Source organism: Camellia sinensis, chromosome 4 (assembly GCF_055761805.1).
Source record: "Camellia sinensis isolate YWXY chromosome 4, ASM5576180v1, whole genome shotgun sequence".
Classification (NCBI taxonomy): Eukaryota; Viridiplantae; Streptophyta; class Magnoliopsida; order Ericales; family Theaceae; genus Camellia; species Camellia sinensis.
In genome coordinates, this window is record NC_138964.1 from 19,019,563 (window position 1) to 19,035,933 (window position 16,371).

The 16,371-nt window shown below is 33.9% G+C and overlaps 1 protein-coding gene across 1 annotated transcript; it reads left to right on the top strand.

Moving 5' to 3' along the window:
* The first annotated feature begins 7,685 nt into the window (after positions 1 to 7,685).
* On the top strand, positions 7,686 to 8,784 carry LOC114279133 (zinc finger protein 7). The gene has a single exon (XM_028221334.2). It carries the CDS (start codon positions 8,178 to 8,180, stop codon positions 8,652 to 8,654), a length of 477 nt encoding a protein of 158 aa, XP_028077135.1. The 5' UTR covers positions 7,686 to 8,177; the 3' UTR covers positions 8,655 to 8,784.
* Positions 8,785 to 16,371: the final 7,587 nt, after the last annotated feature.

The window sequence follows — 16,371 nt, forward strand, 5'->3', positions numbered from 1 at the left end:
TGTTTTAGTTCGGCTGGAAAGGCTTGAAAACGTTTAGCTTCGCTGGACACTTGGTAATCCCAATCATGCTATGCAGATGGAATTAAGGGGCAATTGAGAGGATAATTTTGAGTGAAAATTGGGCCGAGCTATGAGACGGACTTTATGGCCCAAAGTATGACAGACTGAGTAAAAAGGGCCGAAAAGTTACTCAGGCCCAAGGGAGATAAAGTTACTCCGGCCAAAAGAGATGAAGTTACTTCGGCTCGTGAATTGTTAAGCTACTTCGGTCCGGGAGCAACTTAAAGTTAGATCGGTCTTGAAGGTACATCGTTCTTGAATTTATACCGGCTTTAGAGGTATACCGGTTTTGGAGTTATACCGGTCAAAGTCGTTGGTTCGGTCCAAGCACACCATGAGTTGAACAAGTGAGAATCGAGATAAGGAAATATAAGCGGAAGGACCGAACTAAGGATAGTTCGGCTTACTTTGTGGCTCAGCATAGCCAAGTTTATCTCGGTCGGATGATAGTTCGGCCATGGTGAAGACCATCCCACTTGGTTTAAGCAGTGTGGGGGTGTAAAAAGATAAGCATTATCTTTTAGGAGCATGAATCCTAGGAGGACTCTGCATGGAGAAATAAAAGTCCTACTAGGATTATGCCACTCGAAACCTATAAAAGCTCACAAGCATCACCTTGGATGAGGTAACATAATACAACATACAATTTTGCTTTCTGAACACATTGAGCTTTGTCTATTTGTCAAGTTTTCTGACTTAGGCATCGGAGAGATTTCCGGCACACACCCGCCGGCTAGCTCACGTTTGTATTTTCAGGTAACAAAGTGACATTGTACGGAAGAGCGTGAACTTAGTCAACAAAATTATACGAGGAGAATTATTTCTTCCCCGTACAAACGGATAATGAATAAAATGAGAGGTACTCAATCCAACTTAATCCGCGTACACTCCTAATACTGGAGATGAGTTCTTGCTTCACGTGCTAAGTACGAAATGTTGAAAGAGACACACACATGGAGACCAAAATATTGATTGGTTGATTTTGGTTTTATTTACAAAGGAATTAATGTTCCATACTTGGAATCTAAACGTAACATAAAAACAAAACAAAAAAAAAAAAAAAAAAAGTTTCGCAGCCTGTGTTTTGTGTGTGGGAATAAGGGAAAATGGATCACTGTTGTGCTGAAAAACACAATAGTGACTGTGGTATCTCTGTTTAAGGTGTATTATGATCTTCTTTTTATGATTTAAATTGTTTATTTTGTAGGGTTTGTTGAGTACTTCATGCCTATTAAAAATCATATTAATTGGATATCAACAACTATATGATCGATAACCAAAAAAATAAATAATGAATTTTTCTTTTGAGAAATAACATAAACAATATGCAATTTGATCATATAGTTATTGATATCCAATTAATATATTTTTTGGTAGGCATGAAGTACTCAACAAACTTTACAATATGAACGGTTTAGATCATAAAAATTAGACAATAATACATCTCAAACGAAAATACCACAGTCACTACCGTACTTTGAGCACAGCTGAAACCCTGTTCCGGGAATAAGAGACAAAGACTGATCACCGCAATTATAGCCGACCTGTAAGATTATGATCTCAATATCAATACACAATAATCACGAATAATATTATTGAAGTGCATGTTAATGAAATTGAAGGGAAGCCCCTTATAGTGTCCCTGTTATGGAGTATATAGTGGACATAATTTGTCTCTATTTCTACAGTTTTGAAAACATATTCCCATCCCATGTGCTTGGTTCTGTTGCCTTCCTAACTAGTGGGTTAAACTAATGTCGAAATTTTAGAGTGAAGGGAGATAGTGTGTGATGCTCGAATGAACCAAAAATACAAGAAAAGTAGGGATAATATTGAGAGAACTTGTTTTTTTTGAAAATTTATTACTCAAAATCAATTGATTAAAATCTTAAAGGCTTATAACTTAATTTATTGTTGTCAGATTTTGTTTGTTGTTCTTTTTTTATTTTGAGTTGACTTGGCTTTTGCATTAATTGTTCATATAGTTTGAAATTTGTGTCACTTTGATTTTTAACTTTTTAATTGTAATACATTTGACTCTGAATTTTGAATCTTGTTTCAAATAAAGACAATTAAAAATACTATTACTTAATTTCAAGGACAAAATCGTTAATTTAATAAAATATAAATTAATTTGATAAAAATAAATGTCAAAAAAATATTTTTTAATTTGTAATTATGTAAAATTGATAAATCTCTTAGACATTTATTTATTTATTTATTTTACTAAATTAATTTTTATTATATGTTTGGATGATAATCATGTAATGGGCTGTTATTTTTATTTTCATTAAATTAGTTTCTATTTTTTCAAAAGTCAAATATGACTACAACTTTGATATCATTATTAAACTAATCCATTAAATTAAAAAATCCGAAACTAAAAATATTTCATATATTAAATATATCGATTATACATTAAAATCTTAACAATCACCCATTACATGATAATCATCCAAACACATAATAAAAATTAATCAAGTAAAAAAAATAGATAAATGTCTAAAAGATTTATTAATTTTATATAATTTTATCTTTGGTTGGTAGAAATAATTTTTAAAAATTTAAAAATATTTTTTTGACATTTATTTTTGTCAAATTATTTAATATTTTGTCAAATTGACAATTTTACCCTTAAAATTAAGCAAAAGTATTTTCAATTGTTCTTATTTAAAACAAAATTTAAAATTCAAAATTAAATATATCACAATTAAAAAGTAAGAGACCAAAGTGACACGACCCTGAAACTATACGGATTGTTGGTGTAATTCACCCGATGTATTTCTAAAGCGTTGATGTTTCTTGCCGAAAACTCTTTTATTGATGTATTTTCTATTGTACAACTTGTACTATATTGTTTCATCAATAAATTTTCATTTGCTGATAAATAAATAAAAAAGAAAATGCCACAATCCATGTTTCAAATCGAGCTGAGATTAAATAAAATTACAAAAAAAAAAAAAAAAAAAAAGATAGATTCAAATTTGAGATAAAGTAAAAGATGATTCTTAAAAATAAAAAATAAAAGGGGATTTATTTATACATTCAAATTAAGTATTTAAAATATTTTTAAATATAATAAATTTTTTATTTTGGAAATTTAAATGGTGAAATTCGCTCAAAATTCAGCACAAGTCACTGCAAAAGAGTGAGTTCAACTGTTTATTTATTTCATAAACTTACTTCCAATCACCACTATAAGACAACAAGAAAGAAGGGATTATGTAGAATGCAGCAGTGATTCAAGATTTTTAGAAGTTTCCAGCTAAGCCTGGTTTGGCAAATCATTTGGGCTAAATAATTACCAAAAGATTAAAAAAAAAAAAATTACAAAATCACAACAAGACAAAAAAGTTACAAAATTATCAAATTGACCCATATACAAACAAAAAGTCAAAAAAATATCATTTCCAAGTGAAGGGCAATTTTGTCATTCTAATTCCAAAAAGCCAAATAAGAAAACCAAACATATAAAAAAAATTCAAGACTAAAAAAGTCAAAAAATCTCAAAAAAACAACTAAAAAAGTAATTATCAAACGATCCTAAATGTCAAAATGAAACAATATCAAAGTTAAGTCATTGAAAAATTTAAGCCTTCAATAATAGAATAAAGTTTCGGACCCCATAGCGAGTGCTGGGGTCCCTTTTCATTGGTCAAAAAAACAGTTTTTTTTTTTTTTTTGGTTTTCAGCCAACCCCAGGCTGACACGTGACACTGGGGTCACTGGAAGTCACCCCCACTAGAGATTTGCAGCATTGCTACAATTTTTTTTTAAAAAAATGTTTTTTTTTATATAAACTTTAAATAACAACTTGAATAGCCTAATAATTGAACTACTTCTAGATTACCCATTGGTGGCATACAGGCAAAACACTATGAGATCCCACCATGAAGTTGAAGTTGATGGACCACAAATTACAAATCCATATGTACCTTCTCTACCTTTACCACAAGGTTATCTTGAATTTTTTTTTTTTGACAATGTGGCAACCGCCAATCAAGCTTCGAGGTAGCATCATAGCATCTCATGTAAGCGTTGATTGCTTAACGTATCATAAGTGTGTTGGGCCTTGATGATATATGGAAATTATTCTAGAATCAACGTCAACAATGGATCACATTGCCCCAACTGCCCCAATTTTTTTTTTTTTTATACTAAATTTCAGTATATATATTGTATTTATTGATTTATTTAGTTTTAGATTTTCCATAAATATTCTACTTTACAGGTGAATCTAAAAAATTAAAATTAAAGTTAACTAAAATATGAAAAGGTTCATCAAAGACAACCCAACACAAAATAAATAAATAAACTCAAAAGTTATATTTGAAAACTCAAAATCAAATACTACCAATTGAGAATTCTGAACAAAACTATTCTTTTCGCTAATTAAAAAAAAGGTAAGAGCTAGTCTTTCTTATAATTGTAAATTTTTTTATTTTATTGTGTTTCTCTCAAAAAAAATAAATAAATAAAAAACAAAAACAAAAAAACAAAACAAAACAAGAAGTGTGTTTTCTAAAATAGATTATCAATTTTTTTAGAGACAAACTCGATAAAAAAAAATTACCATCGATTTCATTTATTTTTTCAAGAGCAATATAGGCAGAAGGCTTTACAAAACCTGTGATGAGCCATACGAACCTAGATAGTACTGTCCAATTTAGATTATAAATTGGAAAGAAACTTACCCTTAATCGAATATCGCAATGAAACATAAGTACCTTTAATTTGATAATCTCTTAGTCTCACCACCACCACTACAATAATTCATATTCTTTGTTTCTTTTTTTTTTATTCAAAACAATAATTCATATTCAAACACTTCAAATATAAAAAATATCATTAATTTAGACCATCTCTTATATATAAAATACAATATTTGTATATAGTAAGATAACTCTAAGATATATATATATATATATATAGATCTCCTGAAGATCTTATAAGCTCCTTCGAGGCATCAACTCTTCACATGTACATGTTGATATATCAGTTAGACCTCCGAATTGGGACATTATTATCATTGGAAGAGTTATGAAAGCGATTGTACCAAAAAAAAATCAATTATCAAAGATAAGATGTCTCCTCTCAAACTCAACAGTTCCAAGTGGTACGGCTTATAGATATATCTTAGGATAATCATTGTATTATATAAAATTAAATTAAATTAAATGATGGTTCAATGCACCAAAGGATATACAAATCTAAGGAGATTGGAAAAAATTAATGATTAGTAACTCGAATTTGAATTTGAATTTGTTGAAATTTTTTAAATTTATACATGATAGTTGATCGGTCGCTCGGATAATCATTTGAATAGTCGGTGTAATACTTATCTACTCTGATTGTTACCCTTATCAATCATAACTATCATCTTATTATCGAATGACCAACTAAATAATCAATAAATAAAAATTCAAACGATTCAGACAAATTGAAATTCAAGTCACCAATCACATTGATTTGAAAAAAAAAAATGGATACATTATCATATTGCATGTTTAGTCTAGTCAAGATGCTTTGTCTTGATTACCATCTTGTACTAATATTAGAAAAGTAAGGGCCTGATTTCAACTCCTATTTCGCCTAGGTGATGAAGGACAGATGAAGACCAAAGCTAACTGTGATTAGACCCATGAATATGTGGCTTTTTACACAACACTTGCCAATAGGCCTTACCAAAAACAAAAATTAATTAAAAAAAAAAAAGTGTATATATAGCCTTTACTTATGTTTATGTAATAAAAATGTGTAGGTATATCATTTATTATACTTTAAAAAATAAATAAATCCATACATCAAAAAATTTTTGAACAATATTCAAATAGTATATAAAAATCCTTTAGTATTTTTATACTTTTTTCTATATCATATAAAACAATATTAATATACCTATACAAGCTTATTAGTAGGCTGCTTTGGAAATAGCTTATAAGTTGATTTTTTTGCTTATTATGAAAAAACGTGCAAAATAAAATAAATGTAATGTAATTTAAATAAGGCAATAATTCAATAAACAACTTATAAGTCATGTTTCCAAATAAACTTTACAAAAGAGAAAAAAATTTACACGGTTCTCGTTTAAATGGATATCTAAAAAAAATGAGTCATGTTATCCAAAAGAGAAATTTCCATCCCTGCAGTCTCATCTTTACCTTTCCTCTCTTTCCATTCATGAGCCGCCATCATATACCACCACCCTCATCCCTACCCTCCTACTCTCCTTGTCAACCACCATTATTGATCACCACCGGCCCTAATCAACACCAATTGGCTCCTTCCTCACACCCTCACACTTGGTTTCTGTATATTAACTCGAGAAGTTGAGGAAGAGAGGATGTGAAGGTTAGTGGTGGCAATGGTGGTGGTAATTGTTGGGGATAGAGGGAAAGAAATGATAATAGGTTGTGGTTGAAAAAAAGAGAAAACATCAATGGTTATTAGTAGGGGTGTAAATTTGGGCCAGCCCGACCCACCCAAGCCCGAGCTTGAGTCAGCCCATATCAGGTCGCACGAGCTTTGGCTAAAATTCGGGCTGGGTTGGATCACGGGCCAAAAAATTAGGCACAGGTCCAGAGGATATTCAAGCCTTGGACAGGCCAGCGAGCTGAGTCGGCGAGCCTGGACATTTTTTGCTATTTTTTTCAAAAAAAAATTATTTTTTTCACCAAAAATGACACTAGGTTAGGCCAAGCCGAGCTTCAAAATAACGATCTAGGCCCAATGTCCCAGATTGGGCCCGAGGCCGGGCCCACCCTGAGCCTAGGTCAAATTTTGGGCCTCCCACAGGCCCGGAGTAATTTTTACACTCCAGTTACCAGTTGCAGCTTGGAGAAACTAGAGAAGGAAAGGGGAGGCAGATCAAAAATAATGGATAGTGTACATTCGACACCACTCACAAACTAACTGACATGGTCAATTTTCACTGATTAATTATACATCTTACATTTATAGGACATGTGTGAAACTTAACTCATTACAAAAAGATTAATGGGTTTGAGTAGAATTACAAATTTGCCTTTATTAACCCAAAAATTATTTAGAATTATTATTTTGTGATTCAAGTTTATTCTACATATAAATCTCATCATACTACACAAATTTAATTTCCACTACACAACTACCCATTCAAAAAAATTTAAGTTAATAAGTCTAGAATCATAGACTTTTCCAGTAGCTTTTGACATGAAGATTGTTATTACATGAGTTAAATATTTATCTCACACATTTTGCCCTTGTAGTGATATTATAGAATACTATTTTTTTTTTTTTCAAAGTGAATTCAATCTCGATAAATATGTATGACTTCAATTGAAACCAATTAGAGTCACCCATATTAGTCGGAATTGTGAATCCACTTTGGAACTAAAAATTAATTTTCATATATAATAATATTTTTTGTTGGTATTATTATTGTTATTATTATTATTATTATTATTATTATTATTATTATTATTTAATTTTTGTAAATTTGTGTGGGTGAATGTCATGGAATTTTTTTGATGGGCCGACAAGGGGCTCCAATGATGCCACTAATGTAGGTGACAACCTTTGATTCCCCACTGATCTTTGCAGGTATCTGTCCCTCTCTCCCTCTCATTACCCTCCCATCTCTTCTTCTAGTTATTTATTTTGTGGTTTGCATTAACACTAAATCATTGAACCTCACGAAATTCCAACACAAACCCTCCTCTCCCCTCACTACTTTATATCTCATCTCTTGTCTTCTCAATTCCTTTCGAAGAGTACTTTGATTAGTTTGTTATCAACTCCCTCGGAAACTCTAGCCTCTTAAAAAACAATCAAAATTTTAAATGAAAGGTGTAGATTTAAACTTCTAGTCAGGACACATCTTTAATAAATATTGTCGGTAGATTTAAAATTCTGAATATTTTTCTCTATTATTATTATATTTTTTAAGTATATGGTATTATTGTTCTATTTAGCCTCCTCCCCACCAACCTAGCTTTACAATTATATATATCACTCATCTCAGTTGCATTAAACCTATCCCTTCCTCTACAGTTCCTTGATTGAAACTTTTAAAAACACCAACTAAACACCTTGATTTTTGTTTTATATTCCTTTTTTCTTTTTTCTTTCTTTTAGCCATGAGTTTCCAACCAAACACATCTCTTAATCTTAGTTTACCCAGTGGTAATGATCTCAACTTGGACCTCGCTCTTGATAGGTCTTCTTCTTCTTCTTCATCCCCACTTAGCCCAGCCACTCCTCGAGTTTTCTCTTGCAACTATTGCCAGAGAAGGTTTTACAGTTCACAAGCCCTTGGAGGACACCAAAATGCTCATAAGCTTGAAAGAACCCTAGCCAAGAAAAGCAGGGATCTGAGTTCAGCTGTTCGACCACACACAGGATGGAATGATAGGTCCGGTTCCAGTTCGAGTGCTTCGAGCCACGCTCAACTGTTGCAGCCACCACACATGGCCGGATTTGAGCATCAAGGGCACCAAGCAAGGTTTCCCGGCGAAATGAACTATCATGGTAGGAAAGAGATGAATTATGGTTCTAGAGAAGGTGAAATTGTTCAAGAGGAGTTTAGTCAACTTGACTTGTCCCTGAGGCTTTGAATAATTCTTACCATTTTATATGCTATTTTCAATTTTTTTTGGTTAACTTTCAAGTTTCAATTTATTGTGAAAAGGTATTTGAATTGGAAAATGAAGAGTAAAATAATGGAATTGAAAATTTAAGAAGGTATCAGCATCCGCGATACGGGTCAAATATTGATCAATATATTGATGAATAAAAGTATCAGAGGTTCAAAATACTGATATCTAATGGCTAATAATCGATATTTAAAATCATGGTGACCTTACAAGAAGTGGTCATTGATAGTATGCATGTATGTGTTGATCATTGATAATTTAATGAGCTAGGTATCATTCCCATTCTTTCCAAACATATTTGCATTCTAGTTGACACAATGTGAGCATGATGAAAAAATTTATAAAAAAAAAAACTAGATACAAGACACAAACAAAAATCTGGTCATTGATATAACTTCAGATTCTTATGGAAGATAGCATTTAGCTGGTCATTGATATAACTTGTGTTGCTTTCAGTTGAGTACTGTCCCCTCTAGTTAGAACTTTTGTGTAAGAAATATTATTTATTGCAAGTCTTTTGAATTTATTTTTATTCTCTTTTCCACATTTATACATTTCTATTTGTGTGTAGAGCCATAGATGGTTATTATTCTTGCCATATGGCTTTTCCATTCTCTATATCTGGTATTACAATTTTCAGAACAACCATGCTGCCTAGAGTGACTACATTGATTTTTAACTCTTTTAGTTTCTTAGCATTTTGATATTTAAGTTATCTATTTAAATTCAAAAGTTAAAATTATTACATAATGGTAGTGCAAAAAATTTATATGAATCTTGAAGTTCTTTTGAACATGACATGCATTTTTAGTGATATTAATGATTTAAGATTTGTTTCCAACAACATTTTAAGTTTTGGAAAAGTACTATAAACAGAAGAAAGAATAAAAGAATAAACCTCTAGTTGGTTTACTAAATACTGAATAATATTTTTAGATCAGCAAAAGGAAAACTTTTTGATGGATGAGAACATACAAAGTATGAAAATGCATCAATACAGGGAGGGGGGAGGGAAGTGCAAAGAGCATCACGGAACACCACCTCAATCCCAACTAGGTTAGCACCGAAGAGGGAACCCTATCATGTGCTAGCACTAGCCTCAGACGTTGGGTAGTGCTAGCATATGCCTTTGTAATCTAGAAAAATTGTCGAATTAATCATCTACATGCACCTCGTAATCACTCTTACTTTTCCTTGTTGAAAAGTTTGTGGGTTGTTAATGTCCTCTTCGAATTGAACTACCAACTCCCAATGACTACCAATATTTCAAAAGGTTGTAATACTCCAGAGACTAATTGGAATGCCAAAGCAATTTAACTAGACACACCTCTCTTGCACTACAAATTGACCTTTTTCCCATTCTTCAACTGAATCACACCAATTCTTATCCCACTTTCGTATTTGTTCCTTTCATTCCTTCATATGTTGTACTGAGTTGAAGGTTAGCAGTACGACTCTACCTCACCCCTCTCTTGCAACCACATCCTTCATCCCTCTGTTACACAGTTTTGCTCTGAAAACCTTAAAAGATAAAAAGCTACTCAGTTTCACTACTAAGCTTTCATAAAGTGTCACGACCCAAACCCGGCCCTATGGGTTTAGCACCGTAACCGGCCAGTAATCCGAGATTACCGAAGGCCTGCAGAACAGTAGAACAGTAAAACAGAGTACAGGGCCTGGCGGAAGCCAAAACAGTAAATAAACAATGTCCAATGAGCTGTGACGGTCTGTATGCAAAAAGACTTTCATACATATATACATAACATATATACAATCATTTAGAATAGGGACTTACTCCCTATAAAACAGTACAATAAGCATTCGGTCTATACAGAACAGTAAGACAGTACAGAAGGGGGAATTGTAAAACACCCCTAAGCCTTAACACGATAGGCTCGGAACCTCGCAGTGAGGCACATAGGCTGGCTTGACAAAACTGGAGTAACCCTGACGCTCCTAGCCGCGGTCTGGTGCCTGAACACCTACATATATATATGAGCAGTGAGCTAAAGCCCAGTGAATAACATAATGCGTAAAGAGGTTAAGAATGAATGTCCTTACAGTATGAACACAGTTCATTTAAACAGTATTTCAGTCATTCAGTCAGTACAGTCATATGTGGTACATCCATTAGCATATCAGTACAGTAAACAGTAGGTCTTAAAAGACCGAGCAGTAATGATGGCCATCAGTCAGTAAACAGTGGTGGTTCCAACAAGGGAACCGACAGAGAATTCTGTCATAGTAACAGTAAACAGTAGGTGCTAAGGATGCCACAATACAGTTCAGAATATAGGACATACATTCATTCAGTTAACAGTAAATCAGTTCAGGAAACAGTACGGTTCAGTTGTTCAGGAGATAATCATTTGTGAACATATCTTTACACAATCGTTACTCACAGAGTTCTGGGCTACAGTATTCTAGAGCGTGTCTCCCCAGTCGCCAACCCTACACAGTTAACAGATTGAACACACTAAGCTACACAGCTGGGAAAGATAATAACTTAATCCCTAATTTGCCTCGGTGTGTTCTACATCTATATCCTCAGTAAGATGCCTTAAACTAGGCCTAAGAATGCCTAGAATGGGATGAGGATGCAAAGATGCACGTTTAAAAGCAGTTTCAGAAGTTTCAGAAAAACAGAGTCCCGCTCGAGCTCAGGTTTCCCCGCTCGAGCGGTCATGCAACAAAGGTACACGCTCGAGCGTCAACTTTCCCGCTCGAGCGTACTGTAAAAGTACTGGATGGGTGAAATCTCCGCTCGACGGACGCTCGATGCCCGCTCGATCGTGAGACACATGCCTCCGCTCGAGCTCCCAATCCTCCGCTCGATCGGACTGTAAAGCAGTGCAGAGAAAATACTGGATGCTCGGATCCCACGCTCGAGCGTCACTAGTCCCCGCTCGAGCGGGAGTGCAGAATCTGGAAATTCCAGATTGCACCTCCAAGCTCAAACTCAAGCTCAAAAGCATAATTTTCAATCCTCTTGGGCTAATTTCTGGAAAAACATTTGTAAACACATGGAATAACATGAATCAAAACTCAATTTGAGAAATCAAAACCCAAGGGTGTTTAATTCAAATCCAATTTCAAACCATTTTCATGAACATGGAGAACATGCAAACATGCATGAATTCAAATCAATTCAAAGCTCAATTTGATGCTCTAAGGAGCCAATTGTTTCCAAAACATGATGAAAACATGGACCATTATAAAATCATGGACATGCATGTAACAATTTGCCATGAACTCAACTCAAAATCCAACAATTCAAACATGCATGCATAGATTATGCTCTATATCAACATGTATGAACTAAAACATGACTTAGCTCTACAATTTAACATGGACCATGCACGAATTAGCTCAAACACAAGAATGAGAAGATGAAATCCTTACCTAAGTCTTGTATTCAAGGTTTGGGGAGCTCAAATATGCGATCTATACTTCAATCACCAAGCAATTCTTCAAGTTCCAAGCAATTCAAGATGAATTCACTCTAACTCCCTATTTCTCCTCTTCTAGTCGGCTACACACTCAAGAGAAATGGCTGAGCAAATGTGGTGTAAGGCAAGACTAAGTCTTAGACAGGGTTTATCAATGTGGCCCACTAGGATGGCAATTTGGTAATTAAGCCTAACTCTTTAATTAGCTTTTTTTAATCTAATTTAATCACACTAAATCAGATTTCAGATAAATACACCATAAAATCACATTAATTATGAGGGTCGAGAAACATTAATCAATTCCCGGTTCGGCCGCCGATAAGGCCTCCAATTAGCAGTTTGAACATAAAACATGAACAGATCAAATAAACAATCAAACAGATAGAATACAAATTAACATACATACTTAGTCAATTCAGTTCCAGTTTTCAGTCAGTCAGTTCAGTACTTTAATCAGTTCAATTATCAGTCATAATCAGTTCAGTTTGACGGTAATCAATGTTTATCGGTAAGCAGTGATGAGGGTTATTACATAAAGCCATCCATTTCCTTCCTCATAAGCTTTTATCATCACCTTCTCACTCTCATCGGCTCCTCTTCTTACTAATGCCTCTACATATGACTTCTTGACTCCATTACCCTGCCTTTGCTGCATTTGAAATTGTTGTTTCATCATCATCCATTCTTCGCCTCTGCTCATTACCATTTGCTCCATTTGACCAGGTTTTTGAGGTTTTTAAAACACTGCTCTTTGAACCTTCAATTCCTTGTTATCGCACCATAATCCATCTTCCTTTTGGATCTCCATCTCTGCAGGCACCTCGCAATCATATTTTACAAATCTAAATCTAGACCTTGATACTTTTCTTCTCTTTCTTGGAATGAACGCATCATTGACTATGCCAAACTTGCTAAATAGATTAAATAATCCTTTTGGATCCATGGATTCTGGAATGTTATCCACAAACATAGTAACCAACACTGCCTTCTTGCGATATCCATGCTAATTTCCCATTTTTCTCCTTCTGATCAGCGGATTCTAACCTCCTCTCTCCATATCACTTATCCTCTCAAAACCATTATTTATCTCTCTTCTATGAATTGATTAATTGAAACCCTAAATACTGAATAATATTAAAAGGCTATATACATTTTTTGAATGCACACATCGCTTATTGAATAATTGACAATACTTGTAATAGTTTCTTGTGAACAAAATTTTCAAAATTAGTATTGATAAACCCTACCTAATAAGATTGACTTTATCATAAAAAATTAAAAATAAATAAGTAAATTAGCAATATTATAAGGTTTTGGTTTGAGATATTGCCCGTGACCCAAAATGGTTTGCCCATAGTTTGTAGTTCCTAAGAGCTAAGATCACAATATGAATTTTATTTTATGTCAAGGTTTATTGGTGTAGTAGAAAAGCAACAAACATAGAGATCGTTTAAGCTCAACACTCGAGTTGAAGTTCCAAGATCTCCGTCCCTACCCATCCCCAATGAAAAAAAAAACAAAACGAAACAAAAAAAAAACAAAACAGAGAGAGAGAGAGAGAGAGAGAGAGAGAGAGAGAGAGAGATGTTTGGCCTCTTTTTTTATTTTTTATTTTTATTTTCTAGCTCACTAGAGTTGGTTTAGAGTTCGAAATTTAGGGAGATGTAACATTGTTGATATATTATTATGATCCACTACCAATAAATATATACTTTTTATACAATTTTTTTGTTTGGGTATGGTAATTTTTAGAGAGTTGAGAGAAGTACCCTAATTACAATTTTATGCCAATTTTAGGACCAAAAAGGAATCTCCATCCTCTATTTTGAACAAGCCTTATTTTAGAGAAATTCTATTTCCACACACCAACTTACCTCTGTGCACGCATTTAATAAAATATTATTTTAATGATAATTGTTTCCTAAAGTAAAATTATTATAATGGATATCAAAGTTGTAACGCCCCGACCCTTTACACGTCATCGATATTTTCTACTTTGGGCCACGCCCGCACGGATTTGTTCTTCCCAGTGGGTCACCCATCCCAGAACTACTCCAGCCTAAGCACACTTAACTGTGGTGTTCTGTTAGGGATTTCACTACTCAAGAAAAGGCCTCGATGCTATATAAGGGTCTAGGTTTTTACATTTATAGCCCAAGAACTTCCCCTGGACACCGGGGCCTTACAATCCACCCCCCATAAGGCTGTACGTCTCCGTGCAGTAGCCTGCCAGCTCGTAAGCCCGCCCACATGCACTGAGAGACGCCAAGGGCCCACACTCGGTACTCCGGAGAGTCGGCTCTGATATCATTTGTAACGCCCCGACCCTTCATACGTCATCGATATTGTCCGTTTTGGGCCACGCCCGCGCGAATTTGTTCTTCCCAGTGGGTCACCCATCCCAGAACTACTCCAACCTAAGCACGCTTAACTGTGGAGTTCTGTTAGGGATTTCACCACTCGAGAAAAGGTCTTGATGCTATATAAGGGTCTAGGTTTTTACTTTTATAGCCCAGGAACTTCCCCTCCATTCCTGATGTGGGACATCGGGGCCTTACAAAAGTATACTCACAATATTATATTAAATTTTCTTTCTGTACACATTTTTTAAAACAAAAAAAAAATATCTTAGTACACATTTTTTAGTAAAAAAAAAAAAAAAAAAGAAAGAAAAAAGAAAAAAGAAAAAAACCAAACTCTACATTTGATGAGTATTGTAGTGTTCCTCTTCACACAAATCTGAAGATCCAATCCAAATACTCTGCCTATCGCTTCCAATTCTCATTTTTTCTTCGACCAATCATTCACAAATTCAACCATTTCTCGATCAGATCACTCCTACAAGTTGATCTGTGTATTAAATTTTTTTTTTCCTTGTCATTATTTGCTTTGTACGTCGATGCTTCATGATCATTCTTCCCACTAAAGTTTCTTTAAAGTCCATTAAACTTCTTGCTTCCTTGATAGCTCAAGATCATTCATTTTCTCCCTCATAAATTTGTTCAGTGACCAAAACTACAATCCAACCTTTAACCCTTTCGATGTCAAAGCAAAGCAAAGCCTTGATCGTGCAATCTAGCCTTTACATCGACAAATCTTTTTCATTCTTAAAATTTTAGTACGGCATATTTGATATTGCTCTTGTTTCCCCATTTTTAATGGCCACTATCATGTGTTTTGGATGCCTAATTAAACTTGAAAGTTTTCTATTTAGCTATTTAACTGTTATTTCTATCTCAAAAATTGTTGTCTTTTGGTTAAACTATGGAGAGAGAAAAAAAAGAAAAGAAAAAAAAAAGAAGTTCTTATTGGAATACCAACAAGTTGTGCCCTCTTCTTATGTTCAATGATGTTTGATGTGGTTCTTTCTTTTGCAGAATGCGTGATACTCATGGTCCAAAGCAAATCATAACAAGAAAAAAGAAAAAATAAAATACACAAATTCAACCATTTCTCTATAAAAAATAATCTACTTCTTAATTCAAACAATCATCTATGTAATCTCTACTTTTAAACCATCATTCATAGTTGTGTTGAAATGGGTGAAGGGGGTAAGGTGTGTGGAATAAGGGTTTACAAGATGTGTGTACAAGGATATAAATTATGGTATAATTGGAACATCAACTGTATGAAATGAGAAGAATAACTAAAAACTAAATAATAAGTGTGAACACTGAGAAATAATGTATACTGAGATAAGTAGGTGTGCGGAAATAGAATTTTCCATTATTTTGGGAGGGGGGGAGAGAGGGAAATGTCCTTACAAAATCTTAGTGTATGATTGTAAGATTTCTGAAAGCTTTTCTATATATTTAATTATGTTTAAATACGATGTGTATATCTGATATATATAGCAATTCTAAACCTAATCCTAAATAGGAAACAATAGACCTAATCCAAAATAAGAAACAATATTCACAGAATAAACCTAAACTAAACCTAAACTAATATTATTCTCACACCCTCGCTCAAACTCAAGGTGTTTGGGTAGAAAACACTGAGAGTTTGCCAAGAAGAAATTGAAACCGGGCAGTGGTGTGAGTCTTGATAAAGAAGTCAGCAAGTTACAGAGCTGAAGAGGCGAAAGGAAGCGAGATAGAGTCAGACTGCAGATACTGACGAACAAAGTGACAATCAATCTCAATGTGCTTGGTCTGGTCATGGAAGACAGTGTTATGTGCCATCTAAATAGCACTGCAGTTGTCACAATAGAGGAAGGTCGGAAATGA